This window comes from Lepidochelys kempii, chromosome 4, assembly GCF_965140265.1.
Source record: "Lepidochelys kempii isolate rLepKem1 chromosome 4, rLepKem1.hap2, whole genome shotgun sequence".
NCBI lineage: Eukaryota > Metazoa > Chordata > Testudines > Cheloniidae > Lepidochelys > Lepidochelys kempii.
This window is the reverse complement of record NC_133259.1, coordinates 52,784,692-52,804,207: the sequence shown is the minus strand read 5'-3', so window position 1 is coordinate 52,804,207 and position 19,516 is coordinate 52,784,692. Positions and strand designations below refer to the sequence as shown.

General features: G+C 42.1%; 1 protein-coding gene across 7 annotated transcripts in view; it reads right to left on the bottom strand.

Moving 5' to 3' along the window:
- GAB1 (GRB2 associated binding protein 1) overlaps positions 1–2,926 on the bottom strand; it is a 148,097-nt gene extending 145,171 nt beyond the window's left edge. For 5 of the 7 annotated variants that reach the window (XM_073341220.1, XM_073341222.1, XM_073341221.1 and 2 more), the window contains exon 1: positions 2,540–2,706. In XM_073341220.1, coding sequence (XP_073197321.1) covers positions 2,540–2,611 — 72 coding nt within the window. In that variant the 5' untranslated portion in view covers positions 2,612–2,706. Of the gene's footprint in view, positions 1–2,539 lie in introns of all 7 variants that reach the window. The other 2 variants (XM_073341224.1, XM_073341226.1) reach the window with 1 other exon arrangement.
- Positions 2,927–19,516: the final 16,590 nt, after the last annotated feature.

The window sequence follows — 19,516 nt, the reverse complement described above, 5'->3', positions numbered from 1 at the left end:
CTGAAGTGTCACCAATACAAAACGCAGCTTTATATAACTTTTTTTCATACTGCTTCACAAAGATTTAGTTATAGTGAGGATAGACAAATCTGCGTCAGTCACAGAGCACTTAGGTCCAACTCTGTGAATTTCTACTAACAGCCTTTTTATTTGGGCAAAGAACCTTGATCATGATATCAAGGTTACAAACATGGACTTGAGAATCTTTAATCTACAATTCACCAGGCACCAGAGACAAGCAGAAGGAAACTTATTTTAACCTATCCCCTAGACAGTACCTCCCCTTCTGTTGCTGTCATGTCAGTGAATATGGTTGTAGGATCTAAACTTATGGCTTTCTGTCCTACAGTCCAGGCAAGAGTGGTACCAACTGAGCTACAGTAAAGTTACTGGAAGCTTGCCTTTACCCCCTACATTCCATCTTCACTCTGTATAGCCTCAAAAAGCTGATCTTAAATTTCTAAGTGATATTAACTGAAAACACAGGGATGACTACTTTTCAGGAACATATCCTATTGCTATATTTAATTAAAAAGAAGAGTATAATCACAAATATCTTGAGTGATCTTTTCATTAACTTAATTTTCTAAATAGTTAAATTAACCAGCATTTTTTACAACAATATGGAACTTACATCAAGTCTTAAAGTGAGATTTACGTTTTTTTTTAATGCCAATGGAAACTGTTTCAAGCCTACTTTAGATTAAACAGAGTTTCTGTTGGACAGTAGGATTAAGATGGCAGATCCCCGAGAAGGACAACAGTCCCACTGACTGGAGAGTCTGACACGTATGTATATTCAGTTATAATACGTTAGACAGCTAAGTATTTATTATTCACTGGAGTTTTCTTCTAATGCAATGTGCATTATTTTAATTTAGCAGTGCAGCCACTAGTGCATTCAAAAAAACCTCAATAATATGGAAAAGTACAACCACTTGAGTAGGATTAACTATGATTTATTTTATCAAGCTCTTAACTGTTAATAACTTCTTCCATCAGGAGACAGTGTGTGTGTGCGATTTTACTGTTCCTGCAGAAAACTAGTCAAACTTAAAAGATTTATTAGATCACTTGATGCCTCAATCACTGCCACTGAAATAATTATGATACTATACTTTTACCAGTGCCCTAACAGTACTTACAAATATGCACACATTCAAAAAAATGAATACCTGTATAGACCCAGTGCCCAATTCTGTAGGAAAGAGATACAGGTTTTATACATCACAACAATATTCTCATTGAAAATCTGGTCCTGCAATACTATAGTCAAAGGGGTTTTTGCCATTCACTCCAGTAGGACAGGACTGGGGCCTGAAATAGCTTATATTTTAAAACACATTGTCATTTAAAAACTCAATGACAGCAACTAAACTTCGCTTCTCTCTTTCCTCTTTGGAAAGTGGTCATGAAGACATCAATAAATAAAATAAATATTCTGACATGACAACCTGTGTTTGCTGATTCTCAAGTAGTTTGTCTGCTTCCATAGAAGTGGCACGTTCAAAGTCCATTTTCTATTTAAATGAAACCTAAAAATGGCTAAGTGAAGAAATAGCGTCTTGTACCAATTATGCAGATACCATGCAAGCCACTTTGGTGCCATGGTAAGGACTTCAAGAAAGATCACTTCTGGCACCATCCATCCCTCCTACGTGACTTGACAGCGTCTCCGAAAGCCTATGGAGCTGGGACAGCATTGCTGTTCCTGTGTCAAGAACTTCACCCTCTCAGCAAACAAGCACCATTTTCATGCAACTTAAATGTCATCTCTGCTATAGTCTGTTAGAATATTTACTTATGAGCAATGGCAGAATTCTATAAAAAAGAAACACTGTTTTTCTTTTCAATTTGTAAGCCAGGGGTTTCTGAAGGGGAAAGGTTCCCTCATGTGAGCTGTACTCGGGAGGAGAGGAAAAGTGTTTCTCAGATACCCGTAGGAAAGATCACAGTTGCACAAACTGGGGCAATTGCCCTGCAAGGAACAACTTTCTATTTGTAATATCAACCGATGAACTAGGGTTTTATCTTCCTCCAGCCCCACTGAGTGAGCTGTACAGCGGCTCTTGGAAAAGGCTGGCCAGTGTTTACATTTAAAAGACGTAAGTTAGAGGATCTAAAGGGAACAACTCCGCCCCACGCTCCCTTAGCAAGGCAATAAAATCAAGATAAAAGATCTGGCCGCTCAGGGTCCTTTTTTAACTGACAGCAAACTGAACTGCGTACTTGGCAGTTAAAAAAAAAATGTGGTGTGAAAGCCAAAGAGGCTGTGCGGTGCCAGTCGACAGAAAGTCTCTGTTGTCAACACAGCAACTCCACCATGCTACAGCTCGGGAGAGAGCAAGGGCAGAGGGAGGAGGGCAGCGAGGAGAGGTGCCGGGCGGGGAGGAAGGAGAACCGGGCAGAGAGGGGCGAAGGCAGCCGGGACTGGAGAGAGGCGCGGGGCGTAGGAGAGCGAGGCAGGGCGAGGAGGGGGAGGGACGCCAGCCCGCCCGCCCGCCCGCCAGGGGATAAGCCGTACGGTGAATGCACTCACGTATCGCTTCAACTTCTTCTCCGGCGGGGACTTTCGGAGCCAGCCCGAGCAAACCACCTCCCCGCCGCTCATGGCTGCGCCGCCTTCCCGCTGGGGGGATTCCTCTGTCCGTAGCAGCGGCGCGGCCGTGCCGGGCCGAGAGAGCCCCAGAGCCACAGCAGCAACCGCACCTCGCCCGCTCCGGCCTCCTCCGGCTCTGGGGAAAGGGGAGGAGGCGGCCGGGGGGAGGGAGCGAAGGAGGAGTGGGTGTCTCCCACACAAACAGCCCGAGCCGGGGGAGCGGAGTGGGAAGCTGGACGGAGGTGGGCGGCTCTCCCTCTCCGGCCACCGAGGCACACAAACAGCAGGCAGAGGAGCAGCAGCGGCCGCCGCCCCGCCTGGGCCACCGCAACTTCAACGCCCGCGTCCCGGGGAACAACCCCGCCGCAGCGCTGCCAGGCTCGCTCCTGCGGGCTGCCGCAAGAGCCGGCTCGCGAGGACGGACCACGGGGGCTTCCCTTGCTGCTCTTCCTCCGCTGCCTGCCTGGCAAATCTCAGCGCCGCTGCCTAGCGCGCCTCCTTCCTCCTCCTCCGCTGCTGCGCTGGGAGGGGGGCGGGAATCGGCCGGGCAGCGCTTGTGTCCCTTGCTTCCCCCTCCCGGCTGGGCTGGAACGTGGAGCCCGGCAAAGTTCCACCCCGGCAGCGCTGGGACTTGAGAGGGGCGGGAGGGTTGGAATCTTGCTCCCAGCAGAGTTCCACCGAGCGAAGGCAGAGACTTGGAAGGGAGGGGGAACCCCGGCCTCGGCGACTGCTGGGCACGGGTGGGAGGAGGGGTCCCTCCCTCTTAGCCCGGGTGGGAGGGATCTGCCCTGGTATTCAAGTGTCCTGCCTCTTCTACCCTCACCGTCGGCCTTTGCTGCTGTCAGTTGAGCACAGTGTCCCCACCCCCTACCCTTTTCCCTGCCTCCCCACCGGTGGCCTCTGCGGCCCGCCTCGCCCTCCCCGTCCACAGTGGAGGAGCTGAGACTTTCTCTGAAACTCAGCCAGAGCCTTTTCCTCCAACAAGGGCAGGGAGGGGGGAGGAAGGTTGTTGGGCTTTGGAGAGGGATCCTGGGATCTGTAGTTCGGAGGATGGTACAGCCTATGTCTGCTTTACAGGCAGCCTGGCTAAGGGGAACTACGGGGGTGGATGCATAGCTGCCAAAGGAGGTGAAGTTGGAGGAGGCCCGAGAGAGAAACCAGAGAGGGTAAGAAACTTTCTTCTTGGAAAAGTCTTCTGCGTGAACACTGTCCATTTAAAGCAAAACCCAACAAGAAGTTTTGTGGAAAGTGTGTGTTCTTGTGGGGGTTTCTGGTCGGTTGGTTATTTTTTTGCAAATATGGATTTTAGAAGTTTGATTTTGCAGGCGCAGAACAGCAGCTGGAAGTTGAAGGAAATAGAGTTGTCTCTGTTGGTTTGGAGGGGACAGCTTTCCTTTCAATACTATGTGCAGGCTTGTCAAGTTATGGCTATTTGAATAAAAGCTATAAAAAATGAAATTTTGCCTGTCTCTTTTAAACCTTCAGAAAAATCCTTCACTGCTATAACAAGAAATTATAAAAACTGCATTGAATTTAACCCAATGGGAGGATTCTCCTTGCAAGTCTGAAACTGTCCTGACAAAATAAATAAAAAATAATTAAAAGTTTTAGTGACTAGCTTGGAAAAGTTAAAGATAAAGTTCACCTCTTTCAAGAGTAAGCAGTGAGCTGTAGCTAAGTTTATGCTTAAATAAATTTGTTAGTCTCTAAGGTGCCACTCCTTTTCCCTTTGTGGATGAGGAGTGATGTATCTTTGGGTTGAGAAAGACGTAAATATGAGTTAGCATGTGACAGTGGTATGAATTAAAATTAGGTGGAAGAGTATCAGAAGGATTTTAAATGTGATAAATATCTACAAACTCTGAGAGAAATATATACAAACAAACAAACTCCTTCATCCCAAGAGGGAGAGAGACTTTCTAAAAACAAAACACCTTCTACATGAGAAAGTATTCTCCAAAAGAGTAAGTTTTCAAGATTTGCTGTTTTACTTATGCATAATATTTCTCATGATGATTTTAAATTTGTTTTTTTAAAAATTGAAATATCCCATAATTGTATTTTATGGGCAACTCTAAATAAGTTTTTTAAATAAGTGAATAAACAGGTATACTTGGTCATCTCTGTTGGTAGTACTAAGGTTTGTGCACACAAAAAAATATTTACTGCATTTTAGATGGCTTGCTTAAATCTGTTTGTAGGACCAATTTAGTTGCAGTGTAGGAAAGGGTCAGTACAATGTGTTGCTATTTTTTAACATTAGTGTGCTTCCACAACAGAGAAATAGTCCCCCTAGTGTGCCATTGCTATAGAAAGCAATTGTGATATTTGTTGTGATTCACTGAGGCATATTATATTTAAGTTACAAAAAAGCATATGAAGGATTTCCACAGAGCTGCTTACAGAAGTAGCAGAAAGAGGAAGGGTGAAATTCTTTCCTCATTTAAGTCAATGGGAGTTTTATCTTTGACCTCAATAGGGCCAGGATTTCACCCTAAATTTTTACATCTAGCCCTTTTCTAAAATGTTTGCAGTTTTGCTTTTAAGATAGGTGAAACATTAACAAATATTATGCAATGAAAAATCATCAAGATCCAGAGGATTTCAACATAATTTTTAAAAAGAAAATCAGTGAATACTTGTTTTTACCAATCTCCTGTAGAGCGCAAATCCTCCTCACCTGGTATGCACAAATAGCTCTTTCATCCACCTCAGTGGGACTACATGAGAGAATAAAGTGAGCAAGTAGCTTTTTATGTATCATTTATAGAGATTATCTCAAATCCTAATATTGGGATTGGGTTTAAGATTGCTGTTTTGGTTCAACCCATTATAAAGGTGTTGTCCAAGAATCCCAAAATTCTAAAATAATTTCCTAGTGAAAATTGAAAAGATCATAAGATATTTACGCTTCTTTAAATATCTTGAAAGTGAACCTGGTATTGTGATAGCCAGTGTGTAAAGACCAGATGTGTTTAACTGAGTTAATCAAAAAATACCCTTAGGTATAACAGTATATACTCTCTAAGGGTGAAATTTATTCACCTCTGTACAGAGGATTAGACCAACACCTTTGTATAGGGCACTACCAAATTCACAGTCATGAAAAATGCGTAATAGACCACGAAATCTGGTCTTTTGTCTGCTTGTACCCTATACTATACAGATTTCATGGGGGAGACCAGCGTTTCTCAAATTGGGGGTTCTGACCCAAAATTGAGTTCCAGGGGGGTTGCAGGGTTATTTTAGAGGGGCTGCAATATGGTCACTCTTACTTCTGCGCTGCCTTCAGAGCTGGATGGCAGGAGAGCAGTGGCTGGTGGCCAGGTGCCGAGCTCTGAAGGCAGCACCCCACTAGAAGCAGCACAGAAATAAGGTTGGCAATACCACATCCTGCCACCCTTACTTCTGCACTGCTGTCTTCAGAGCTGGGCGGCCAGAGAGTGGCAGTTGCTGACTGAGAGTCCAGCTCTGCTGGCAGCAGCGCAGAAGTAAGGGTGGCAATAGCATACCAGCTATTTGTTTTTTTAAAAATTGAAATATCCCATAATTGTATTTTATGGGCAACTCTAAATAAGTTTTTTAAATAAGTGAATAAACAGGTATACTTGGTCATCTCTGTTGGTAGTACTAAGGTTTGTGCACACAAAAAAATATTTACTGCATTTTAGATGGCTTGCTTAAATCTGTTTGTAGGACCAATTTAGTTGCAGTGTAGGAAAGGGTCAGTACAATGTGTTGCTATTTTTTAACATTAGTGTGCTTCCACAACAGAGAAATAGTCCCCCTAGTGTGCCATTGCTATAGAAAGCAATTGTGATATTTGTTGTGATAAACAACTGCTGCTGGCAGCAACTCTGCCTTCAGGGCTGGGCTTCGCCGCCGCTCTCCAGCTGCCCAGCTCTGAAGGGAGCACCGCCACCAGCAGCACAGAAATAAAGGTTGTAATACTGTAAACCCCCCCCCCCCACGATAACCTTTGCGATCCCCCCACAACTCCCTGTTGGGCCAGGACCCCTACAATTACAACACAATGAAATTTCAGATTTAAATAGCTGAAATCGTGAAATTTACAATTTTAAAAATCCTATGACCACAAAACTGACCAAAATGGACCCTGAATTTGGTAGGGCCCTACCTATGTATCATTTAAGTCCCACTTAACGCCTATTTGGGGTCCTAACATTTTGAAGAACTCCAAAATCCAGTTGGGTCAAACGGTCGGTGGATGATACAACTAAGCAAGTTATCTGCCCCAAAGGAGCAAAAGTGGCCATGGTTTCAAATTGCAACTGATCCTATAAATGTAACATTTGCATTAGAAACATGCAGGGTCCTGCACTGGTTTGCTCTAACACTTCAGAAACAATACATTTTCTTAAAAGGAACCACAATCCAGAGAAGTACTTTTTGTTCATATAGTGATCAAACATAGCAGTAGAGAGATCTGGGAAAATAAATTAAAAGTTAATACTGGGGATGGCACATGGCAAGAAAATAATGAGAATATAATAAAACGTATTGCACAAATTATTCTTATATCTTACCAGTGTACAGAAGAGACATAAAAACTGGACACAACAATGGCTTGCTGGATTGTTGTATTTAAGAAAATGTAAAATACTATGGCAGGGATTTTCAAATGTTTTCCATTGGGTAGACCATATCTTATTAGAGATACTGTCTTATCTCCCTTTCTGTTTATGATCATATGGCCCACCTCTCTTCCCACTCTCATGGATCACCCACGTATAATTATGTGAAATTTCTTGGGGCAAGTACATCAATCATCTACAGTAATCTTAAAATAGATACAAATACATGCAATATAATCTTTTAATACAATTTAGCAGCTGGAAACAACTAGAGCCAATACCATGTAAACAGCTGAGTCACTTTGGGAACCTCTGTATGAGGGCAAACCAAAGATTTTAAGAGCATTGATGAGGTGCATTAGCAGCTCCATAGTTAAGATTTAGTTTTAGGATTTGTCCACATGGGGAAATTGATAAGCATAGTTACAGTGGAATAATTATTCCCCTACCCTCATGTGGACATTATTTCACTATAATGTCCACATGAGGGTAGGGGAATAATTATTTAATATTATTTCACTATATTATTATTATTTATATATTATAATAATAAAAATAGAATCCACTTGGAGAAGTTATACCAGCATACCTATAGTGAAATAATATTCCACTACAGCTATGCTACTCAGTTTCTCCAAGTAGATATGCCCTCAAACTTAAATAAAGTAGGGTTTAATTTCCTTAAATTATCATTAAACAACACAAAGGTCTTGACCAAAGCTGTCTCATTTAAAGAAAGGTAGAAAATTTTAGTTTTTTAGCTAGTTTTTCATATTACACTAAGTTGTGCTTTGAAAATTCTAGGTAATTTAAATTCTGTCTTTTCTGAAGTGTCCTTAAAATATGGCCTGCCCATGAAGATACAGGACCAGTGAGGATACAGAATATTCTGGCAAGGTTGCTACTCAGCCATTGGGCCACGCTGTCATTGATCTGATGGACTTGTAGAACCATTAACATATGTATGTGAGCAGTGGCACTTGGACACCTTCTTCACCAACTTTCTCCTTGCAGATCATTACTAAACAAATGTGCTGTGACAGATGCTGCTTAGGGGAAAAAGGCCTGCTTTGAATTTGATTGATGTGCACCATGGAGGATTTGTGTTCCTATGCTAGGTCAGTGGTTAAGGCAAAGAGAGTTTTTCTCTCTTTTGACCCCTGCATCTGTGATATCCCAAAAAAGATGAACAGTCTGCATAGTGGTCAATTTAATTAACCTATCAACTCACCGATAGTCAATAGTTCTCACTATGATGATTTGTTGACTTATTTAGCATGTAAAATTACTGAGTTCTGGACTGACCTGACTACTTCTCTGGTAATAGTATGAGAACAACTCATTGTCTTCGGTTGGTTTTCATTTCCTGAAGTTTTGAATGTGTTTAGATGGCTGTGATGAACCACCTGTTAGCTATATGGAGAACGGATATGGAATAATGGATGTCATTAGAGGCAAAACAGCATCCTTTAAAATTTGGAAGTCAAATCTTAATGAGGCGAATAGGTGGAGAAACTTGGGCCAGTAAAATGTAAAAGTATAATTAGGCAGGCCAAGAGAGAAGTTGAGAAGCAACTTGCTAAAGACTCAAAAACTAACAGTAAGAATTTTTTAAAGTACATCAGAAGCAGGAAATTGGGGTACTAGATGACAAACATGTTAAAGGAGCACTCAAGGTAGACAAGGCCATTGCAGAGAAACTAAATTAATTCTTGGGTCAGTCTTCATTGCACAGGATGTGGGGGAGAAACCCACATCAGAGCTTTTCTTTTTGGGTGACAAATCTAAAGTATTGCCCCAACTTGATGTGTCCATAGGAGAGCTTTTAGAACAAATTGATAAACTAAACAGAAATAAGTCACCAGAACCAGATGGTATTTATCCAAGAATTCTGAAGTCCTTCACCAAAAGCTCTTCAGGAAACTAAGAAGCCATAGGATAAGAGGGAAGGTCCTCTCATGGATCAATAACTAACTGAAAGACAAGGGAAAAGGGAAGAAATAAATGGTCAGTTTTGACAATGGAAAGGGGTGAACAGCAATGTCCCCCAAGGTTCTGTACTGGGACCTGTGCTGTTCAACATATTACTTAATGATCTGCAAAGGGGGTGAACAGTGAAGTGGCAAAGTTCGTAGGCAATACAAAATTACTCAAGATAGTTAAGTCCAAAGCAGACGGTGAGGAGTTACAGAGGGATCTCACAAAATTGGGTGACTGGGCAACAAAGGGCAGATGAAATTCAGTGTTGATAATGGCAAAGTAATGCAAAATGGAAAAAAATAATCTCAACTGTACATATACAATGATGGGTTCTAAATGAGGTCTTACTATCCAAAAAAGAGATCTTGAAGACACCATGGATAGTTCTCTGAAAACTTCCACTCAATGCGGTACAGCAGTCAAAAAGGCTAACAACATGTTATTAGGAAAGAGAGAGAAAATACCATAATGCCACTATTTAATCTATAGTGCACTCACACCTTGAATATTCTGTCTAGTTCTGGTTGCCCCATTACAAAAAGGATATAGTGAAACTGGAAAAGATTCAGAGAAGAGCAACAAAAATGATCAAGGTTATGGAAAGACTTCCATGTAAGGAGAGGCAAAAAAGGTTAGGGCTGTTCAGCTTAGAAAAGAGATGACTTAAGGGGGGATATCAGAGATGCCTATAAAATCATGAATGGCATGAAAAAAGTGAAGTGTTATTTACCCTTTCACACAATACAAAACCTAAGGGTCACCTGATGAAATTAATATGCAACAGGTCTCATAAAAACAAGAGGAAGTACTTTTCTTCACTTTGCACAACTAACCTGTGGAACTCAGTGCATTGGGATGTTGTGATATCCAAAAGTATAACTAGGTTCAAAATAGAACTGGATAAGTTCACAGAGGATAGGTTCATCAACGGCTATTAGCCAAGATGGCCACGGATGCAACCCCATGCTCGCGGCAACCCGAAACATCTGAGTACCAGAAGCCAGGAGTGGAAGACAGGGGTGGACCACTCCATAAATGGCCTGTTCTGTACAGTCCCCCTGAAGCTCTGATATGGGCCACTGTCAGAGACAGGATACTGAGCAGGATGGACCAGGGTCTGAGCCAGTATGGCGGTTCTTATGTTCTTATATAACTATTTGTTTCATGGAAGGTTAATGCTAATGGAGAGATTCTCGACCTATGTCTAGCTGATATAGAGATGTGGATAATGAAGCAATTAAGATGGAATCTCCACTAACTGAAGATGTTGCTAAAATGATTTATAATGTTGGCTCTCAGCTGCATCCATCACTGCTTCAAGATTCTCAGCTAGCTGTGGTGGCCCACAGTATTTTTTATTTGGCACTCAGATATCATGGAGATGGATGCAGTATAGAAACATGAATAGAATTTAACATCTGTGACTGACCAGCCAGCACTACTCTCTGCTGTAGATGTGATGACCATATGGACATAGTGCTTTTGTCACCTTCCAGCTAGTTGACTGTATTGTGCTCAAACCTAGGGCTACCCTGATGATCACTTCCTAGACCCCCAGTTGGTGCAGAGTGCATTTGCTCTCCTCTTGAATGGAGCAGGCTACTATGAGCACATAACATGATGCGCCGATCTCTTCACTGACTTTTCTGTTCATTTGTGGGTGCAATCTAAGTTGTGTTAGAAATGTTTTCCAAAATTTGGGACAGAATACTTGCAGGTGTCGCCATATGAAGTATATAAAGCCAAAATCCAACTATAGCTAATTTAGTTTTCCAAGTGGGAACTATTGGGCAGAAGAGGAGATTAAGTTCAAGCATGGGTGGCAGGCATCATAGGCCGGGGGAGGCTGAGCCTCCCCAAACAGCCTTGTGTGGCCCCATCCACACTCCACCCCCGGAAGTGCCTGAGTTCCTGCTCTTTGTGGTCTAGGCTGGGGCTGGTGCTAGGGCTGGACAGCCTGCCGCCTGGGACTCAGGGAGGCTGGGGCTGGCTGGTGTCCGCCCCGCGTTCTGGAGCTGGGTTGGGGGCGCTGGGGCAGCCCAGGGCTGGAGGGGGGGCAGGGCCAGCAGCTGTGGTGACTGTGCTCTGGGCTCCGGCAGGGGAAGGGCCTGGGGGAGGGGAGAAGGGAAGGGGCCAGGAGCTAGCCTCCCCCAATGGCCAGTTCACCCACTGCCCATGAGTTCAAGATCGGTTTGATTTTTTTATTTTTCTCCATTAATTTTCCATTCAAATGGTTTAGCAATTCTCCTGTTGCATAACCTTACCACAGACCTTGAGGTCATCGTTGTATCCCTTATCACGTGAAAAGCTTGACTGTATCTTTACAGTTTCACATTGCGAGCTGTAATGTTGCTGAAATTCTTGATGCGAATCTTTAGAACATTTGTATGTCTTACATTATATTTTAGAAAATAACTTGTACATAAATATGAAGAAAGAGGCTTGCAAAATTAATGAAAGTCAGATACATTGTGTCAGATTATACACCAAACCCCATGTATAGGTATTTATATTTCTCCAATGAAACAGTGCAAAAAACCAGATTATTTTAGACATGAAAAAAATGCTACAGGTAGGTATGTTCTCACCTTAGATATTTTTCATCTAAGTTCAGAAATCTTCCCAGGTAAATTTCATGTACAATTGAAAAAGTTCCTTGGTTACTTTTGGTGACTTAAACAACCCAGTGTTTTTCAGATTCCAAATAATTTAGATTGTCTGACAAAAAGATTGAGTAAGAAGTAATACAAAACAGACATTTAAATGAGACATGACTTCATGTTCATGGACTTCAGAATTGTTTACTGGTTGTTCATTTAAATTCTGTCCTTTTATATCATTCTTTTTATTTTGTGTTGGTGTTATGGGCAAATAAAGAGAAGGGTATAATGTAGCACTTATATAAACAGGCACAATTTTCATTCCAGTATTGGTGAAATGTTTAATACATTGTTTTGTGATTTTTGTAGGAGGCTCTCCTCAGGTATGAAGCTGAAATTTACAGGTAAATACTTGCTCAGCCCTCTGATTTATGCCAGCAGGATTTGGTTTACACCCTGATTTCATGCAAGGAAATTCCCCTTCTCTTCCAGATAAAGCAATGAAGAAGAAGAAGCAGCAAGTTTCCTAGCCAGTCTTGTAGAAACTCCCATGTAATGTTCTACAGTCATTAACATATGCAGAAATAAATCAGCAGGATGTCCCCCCACCCTCTCCAAAGACAATAGCTTTGCACCTGTTGAAGACAAATGAAATTGGGCAGATTTTTCTTTTTCTCGCACTGTAAGCATTTTATAAGTCAGGCACAGTGGAAAATCAATGATCCAAACCAAACTGAAATGCGTGTTGTATTGCTTGACTTGGTCATGTAACTGATTGAAATTAAAAGTATTCTAGGGATAACCTTATGTTCTAGTGGCAGTGCAATGCACAGTCATGTAAGAGATCAGTATTTAGGGCCAGATCCTCAAAAGGATTAGGTGCCTACAGCTCAGATCATCACCTAAGATCATCACTGTGATCCACAAAACCCCTGCTCAGCTGCTGCCTAACCCTGTAGGTGCCTAAATTCACGTGGTGCCTACGTTTTTGCTGTAAAAGTTCCCTAGGTATCTAAGTTTCCGCTACTGAACATGCACAATGCTGCCTTTCTCTAGGCATCCATATGCCTGTCTCTCACTGAAGCTCCAGTGCAATCCAATGCAATCCAGTGCAGGAGAAGATAGGCATTCCTCTGCCAGGTGTGCTCTGAGCGTGTCTCACTCCTCACAAAATGGCCAGGAGAGAGGAGTCCTCCCTTTAGCCCACCGTTTAAGGTATTCACTCAGGAGGTGGGAGACCCTGGTTGAGTTTCCTCCTCTGCCTTATAAGAAGGCGTTTGAACAAGGGTTCCTCGCTGCTCAAGGGAGTGTCCTAACCACTGGGCTATGGGACATTCTGATGTGGGGCTTTCTCCATGGCTTGAAGTCGCTCCACTTTCATTAAATCATTCAGTATTAATTGGGCCAGAGAAAGAATGAGAATCATTCTATAGTCCAACAGTTAGGGCTCTCACCTGAGAGCTTGAGAACCCCTGTTCAAATCCTTTCTTCTGATCAACCAAGGGGAGGGGGTAAATTGAATCAGGATCTCCCACATTCCAGATGAGGGCCCTAACTAGTGGCATAAAAGCTGTAAGGGAATCTTTCTCCCACTCCACCCTCAGCCATTTTGTGTGGTGCAAGGATGCACTGCTCCCTAGAGACACCAGCTGGCAGGTAAACAATGCTCCAGAAAAAGCCATGTCCAGCTCTCCTTCACCAAACAGAAGGTTACTGCAACATGGGGCACTGGGTGAGAAGTAAAAAGGCCAAGAGTTAGCAATATGAAAACAAACAGCTTGAGGTTTTTCTATTTCAGTATGAAAATCGTGTGCGTGTCAGAGAAGGTTGGTCACAGAACCTTTTCATATAATAGAGGAATTTGGATAATTGAGTTTATAATGTAATTATACTCATGTCCTTTGCCAACTAGAATTTTTGTTGCTATTTTCCCCCCTACCTTCTACACCTCCATGCTTAAGCAATGCTCTGTGTAACTGATATTTTGAAAATAAAATGAGGAATTGAAAAATTAACTTAAAATGTTTGAAGGAAGGGGAGGTGGTGTTAGAATGCCAGGATGGGATAAGATGCATTTATCTGAAGGTCATTTATCTGAAGGTCTCACTAACAGATTAACCCAAAAAACTAAGCTACAAAAGCTATGCAACTCACATAAAATCATGTAAATAGGGAACAACGACGAATTAAACGAATTTGTTCAAAAAATCTGCAATGACTTATTGACAATGCAATACGAATCAGCAGTCAAACTCCACAAAGAAAGAAACCAGTAGAAAGATGTTGGTTGGCAAATATCTATCTAATGACCCCAAACAGGACTGAAAATTCATCAGAGATTCTACCAGCAAGAGACAGTGAGAACATGTGAGCAAATGCCCTTTCCAACATGGTCTTAAACTAAAACTTCACACACTAGAATCCACGCTCAGCAATTCGTGGAGCTTGGCTTTGTTAACATAGAAATTAACATTACTACAACATGAAGTGCAGTTTAAAGTGTCTCTCCATGCTTGGATGCTCAATGGTCCTTCCCTCAGAACTAGATATCCCACACAGTTTTTCTACAGAGAGCCACACTCACTTCCCTCATATCTAGGTGGTACAATGAACTACTTGATTCTGTTATGAAAGGGTTAACACCTGCTAACAGGCTGGGGTATTTCAGGCAAAAACTTTATTTAATTAAAGAAAGATTTCTTCAGTGTGCTTGTGCAGTCAAAACTCTTGTCCCTATCCCACACCATGGATGAAAATCTAATACATTTGTTCATAAAGTTTAGGTCAGCCAATCAGATAAAAGGCATTATGCTGGTCCGTCACACAGCTCAGATACTGAATATTGACAATGTGAATGAATACTCACAGTGAACAGTTTACTAGCAATCCATAGATTGACATTTGTTTGCACAAAACATTTATCAAACTGTTGCAAATAGCGAACAAATCAGTAAAAGTCTCAATCTGCCCATGGACAATTTGTGATAGGACATGAGGGCGAAATCTGGCAAATAAATGGTTTCTGCAATTTGATTCACCGGCCTCCACTGGAGACCCTTACACTCCACCATGAGGGATTTCATTTCACCATGTGTTCTGTAATACAAAATTATGTGCTCATTTGAATTTTATTCTGATTTCCTAATCTTTTGCCTCATAAATAAGTTCCAATCATTTGTGCAATAAATTGCGACAGTCTTTTGGTTTTCTTCTTGGATCAAACTGTGCAAATACTTTAAAGTGATGGAAACTTCAGTCAGCTTTGTTAAAGATAATATGTTTGTGGAATTTACAGGAGAACATGAATTGCCATTCCAATAGTCTTAATAGAGGTCAAGATGCTTTAAAAGGGTGAATATTACAATATAGTCTTGTGGCAACAGATGCTAATGTTCTACACATTGAGATACAGGAACTCCTCACTTAATGTTGTAGTTATGTTCCTGAAAACTGCGACTTTAAGCGAAACCATGTTAAGCGAATCCAATTTCCCCATAAGACTTAATGTAAATGAGGGGGTTAGGTTCCAGGGAAATTTTTTTCACCAGACAAAATACTATAAATATATATATATATATATATATATATATATATATATATATGGGGCAAAGAGTCCTGTGCCACCTTATGAACTAACAGATGTATTCGTGGATGAATACCCACTTCGTATAAGTTTTAAACAAACAATTTAATAATGGTACACAGTGATGATGATTGTGAAGCTTGGTTGAGGTGGAGAAGTGAGAGGGTGGGATATTTCCGAGGGAATGCCTTACTGCTAAATGATGAACTAGCAATTGGCTGTGCCCTCAAGGGTTAACTCTCACACTCTACAAGGCAGCAGGAAAGGAGGGAGGGCAGACAGAGACACACACCCTGTGTGTGTTTGAGAGACAGAGATGCACATTTCCCCTTTAAGTATGAAGAGTGGGGTCAGAAGTACACTGCCTTGTTAATTAGATCAGCAAGCTGAGACAGGATGGCAGCTGCTGCTTAAGGCAGCAGCTTCCTCCGTCTGTGTGTCCCCCCTGCTCTATGGAAGATGGGGTAAGCAGGGTGCAGGAGCAGGGGGAAGGAGGACATTAGCCCCCCTCTTCTTCCCCTCCCCCCCACACAGCAAGCAGGAGTCTCGGGGAGCAGCTCCAAGGCAGAGGAGCAGCACATGGTAGTGGGGGGAGGGACAGCTGAACTGCCGGCAAGTGATAGCCTGCTGAGCAGCTGCACAGGGAATTTAAGGGAGCGGGGAGCTGATAGGGGGGCTGTCAGTCCACCCTGGCTTCAAGCCGCCACCAGCTAGCTCCAATGGGCTGCTCTTCCTGTAAGCAGTGGACAAAGCAGGCGGCTGCCAAACAACATTCTAAGGGAGCATTGCACAACTTTAAATGAGCATGTTCCCTAATTGATCAGCAACAAAACAACGTTAAGCAGGACGACTTTAAGTGAGGAGTTCCTGTATAAGAACCCAGGATGAAACTCACATTGCACCCAAACAAACTGTTATGGGGATTGTGTAGGATAGGCAACCTTTGGTTAGGCAGTGAAACTTTTTCTTGGGTTTCTTCCTGCTGCGAAGCAGCTGCACAAAAAGAGGGATAATGGCCAGACCATCTCTCCAGTGTATGTAGTCCTAGGTGAATAGCTTGGGTTACCCAGGTAGAAAGGCCAGGGACTAAGGTAGGGGTAAGGAACAGTCTGTTTAAGCAGAATGAGAGTCTAAGGGAGTCAGAGGCCTAAGAAAACAGCTTCTTGATGAAAGGACAGTACTGTAGAGTGTTAGCTGAAGTTTCTGTAAGGGGAAATTGACAGTGTGTGGTTTGTTACTACCTCTGTTCAAAGAACCAGGACTTGTGTCCACTGTAAATAAACAGGCTACCCTAGAAAATATCCTGAGTCTGCACCACCAATTTCTGTTCTGAGGAGAAACTGTTCTGCTGTCAGGCTCCAAAATTTGCTATTATTCAACATCCAGGCAACAATGCTTTTATTTAAAAAAAAAATACAGAGGTGGCTTGTGCCTTCATACTGAAAGTATTTTTAGGCTGAACTTAGATTTCAAAAACAAACTCCCTCAAAAGAATTTTCTAGAGCTTTGCAAAATATTCTATGCAAAATGAAAAGACACTCAAAACTTGCTTATTTTTGAGTTTGCAGAGCTTCCACAAAGTGATTGATAGATAATTTTCCACAACAGCACAAATTAGGGCATGGCATTTTCTGCACTCTCTAGATGTCTACAAAATATTGGAGGCATCTTTTTACAACACATTGTGAATTTCATCTTTCAAGGTGGAATCACAGGGTACTTCATATCGGTTAGTATAAAAATTCTAACCTTTGACTATATTTATCAAAAATGAACTAAGTTGAGCCATTATTAGATTTATTTGTAGTTTTGCTCTGTTGAGACTGACTTACTGTGTACTTTTACACAAACTAGTAAGGCTGGATTATTGGTAGGGCATGTTCTTACATGTGTCTTGAATATGTAAATGACACATTATTTATATTTAATTCTCCTTATGGTATTAGATGCAGAATAATTACTATATAAAAGGGAAAAAAGAGAGTTAGTATTGGGGATCAATATGAAATCCATAATTGAGCAGAAAATTGCATCCAGTATGTATTGTAGCCACAGATGGCTGTGTGGAGCTGGTAATGTGCGTTCAGTGTAGTATACAGTGGTTGCCAACACACATTTAGCGTGGAATCCGGAGGGACAGCTCAGAAGACGAGCACAGCTGGGTTGAGAGGTTCAGGGAAGGGATGCCCCTGAAGAAGAGCAGTGAGAGTTCCCTGGTCAAGCAGCGGAGTCAGACCAGGCTCGTGAAAACGAAAGGCAGAACGGCAGGTGGTGGGAAGAAAGGGGGTCACTTGTAATCTTTCCCAGGCCAGGAAGTGTTGGAGAGGGCTGAAGGCTGGGGAATGATGAAGAAATGAGTCTGCTGATGTCTCTGGGCAAGAGCTGGAATGATATCTGGAAAGGAAACAGCAGGGCAGAGAAGCACCCCATATGGAGGTGGGCAGGGGTGAGGTGTGGGAGAGCTGGAGCGTGGTGAGAGGCAGAGAAATACCAGAAAGCTGGAGTGCGGTGAGAGGTGCTGGAGCTGGAGCTGCCATGTTGATGGACTGTTGGGACTTGATAGATGGAATGTATGCTTTGAATTGTGCTGGGAAATTCCAGATTGTGGAATTTTTTTAATACATTAACCTCATCAAGGACTATTTATATTCTGTATTGGAGTTACTGGGAACCGTTGAAGGGGAAACTGAGGTGGGCATGTTGCAGAGTTTCAGGAGGCACCCCAGGAAGGGACCATCTTCTAACATATGGTGGAGAATGCAGGCAGGTGATCAGCTCCTGAGAAGATGGTAACTGTTCGTGTTCAGAACAGGGAAATTGAGGCCGGGGGTGCTTGGAAGGCAGTCACCCTCTGATGGGGGCATTGGCAGAATGAGAATATTTCTACTATTGATTATAATGCTGAAGCTGAAAGCTGAGAGCAAATTAAATGTAACCCACCCAAAACACCAGGGAAGGTATTGGGGAAGTAGTCAAAGAAGGGGGTAAAAAGAGAAATCCCCAGAGTAAGATGGATTTCCTTATGAGTTCTACTTTCAGTTTAGAACATACTTTTCTTATATTTTACAGAAACATTTTAACTATCCATAGCAGCCTGCCTGAGACTGTACATAATGCAAAGGCAATTTTCTTTAGGAAAGGCAGGATGATGGAGGAGAAAGGGGGCTACATCCATAGGCGCTATAGGCAAGTGTCACTTATTAACCCTGACTGCCAATTATTAGCCAACATTTTAACTGTCACAATCCAAAAAAGCTAGGAAATCCAGTGCAAGGAGGTGTCATTGAGTGGATTGTCTGCTGCCTAAAAATAGAAAAAAAAAAGTCTAAACAATTCAAAAAGCAAAATCATCTATAGCCCTATGTCAGTTTTCTCCATGGATACAGAGAAAGCTTTGGACCAGACACAACAGGTCTATGATTACAAACTTCTTGTGTGCAGAGGACTCACTACCTTGCAGAGCTCAGACCTGGATGTACACGGATGCCAAACGGTCCAATACTTTGTGTGTAAAAGCTAATCCTGTGATTTGTTGAGTGCCCTTAACTCCTACTGAAATATATATATATATATATATATATATATATCACATGGTGAGTAAAGACAGTTTCTGGGAGTGATGCTCTAATTAGTGAGGTGACAAAAAAGGCAGGGGGAACTGCTCAATGGACCTTTGAAGATCTGGGCTTTCCCATTTTAGCCATTTTATTTTTTGTTTCTACAGGTTTACTATAATTATCACAACATAATTTTGAACTGAAAATGATTGCTTTGTTAACTATGACAGTGCTGAAATTTCTTTCAGACAATACAACAGGCAGTTGTCTCATGCCAATCGTATCTGTTATACACCTTTTATAGCAACAAGCCAGGCTAGGAAGCGCATAGTAGGCTATTGGTGTATGCCTGGATGTGTTGCAAGGCACAAGGCCTTTTGCCTCATGCTTTCAACCTCTCACAAAGTGCTCTAATACATTATACCCTGGAGAAACCTACTTCTCTGAATCCTTAAAAAAAAATGAATCTAAAAACATAGTTTTGTGAGGATTTATGCAATGATCCTTCCACTCTGAAAGACAGTTCCTAGTAAAAGGTTAAGAGAAAATACTAGGAAAAACATCAATAACTTTTTTCTACTGTTTTGAATATATTTGTTTGT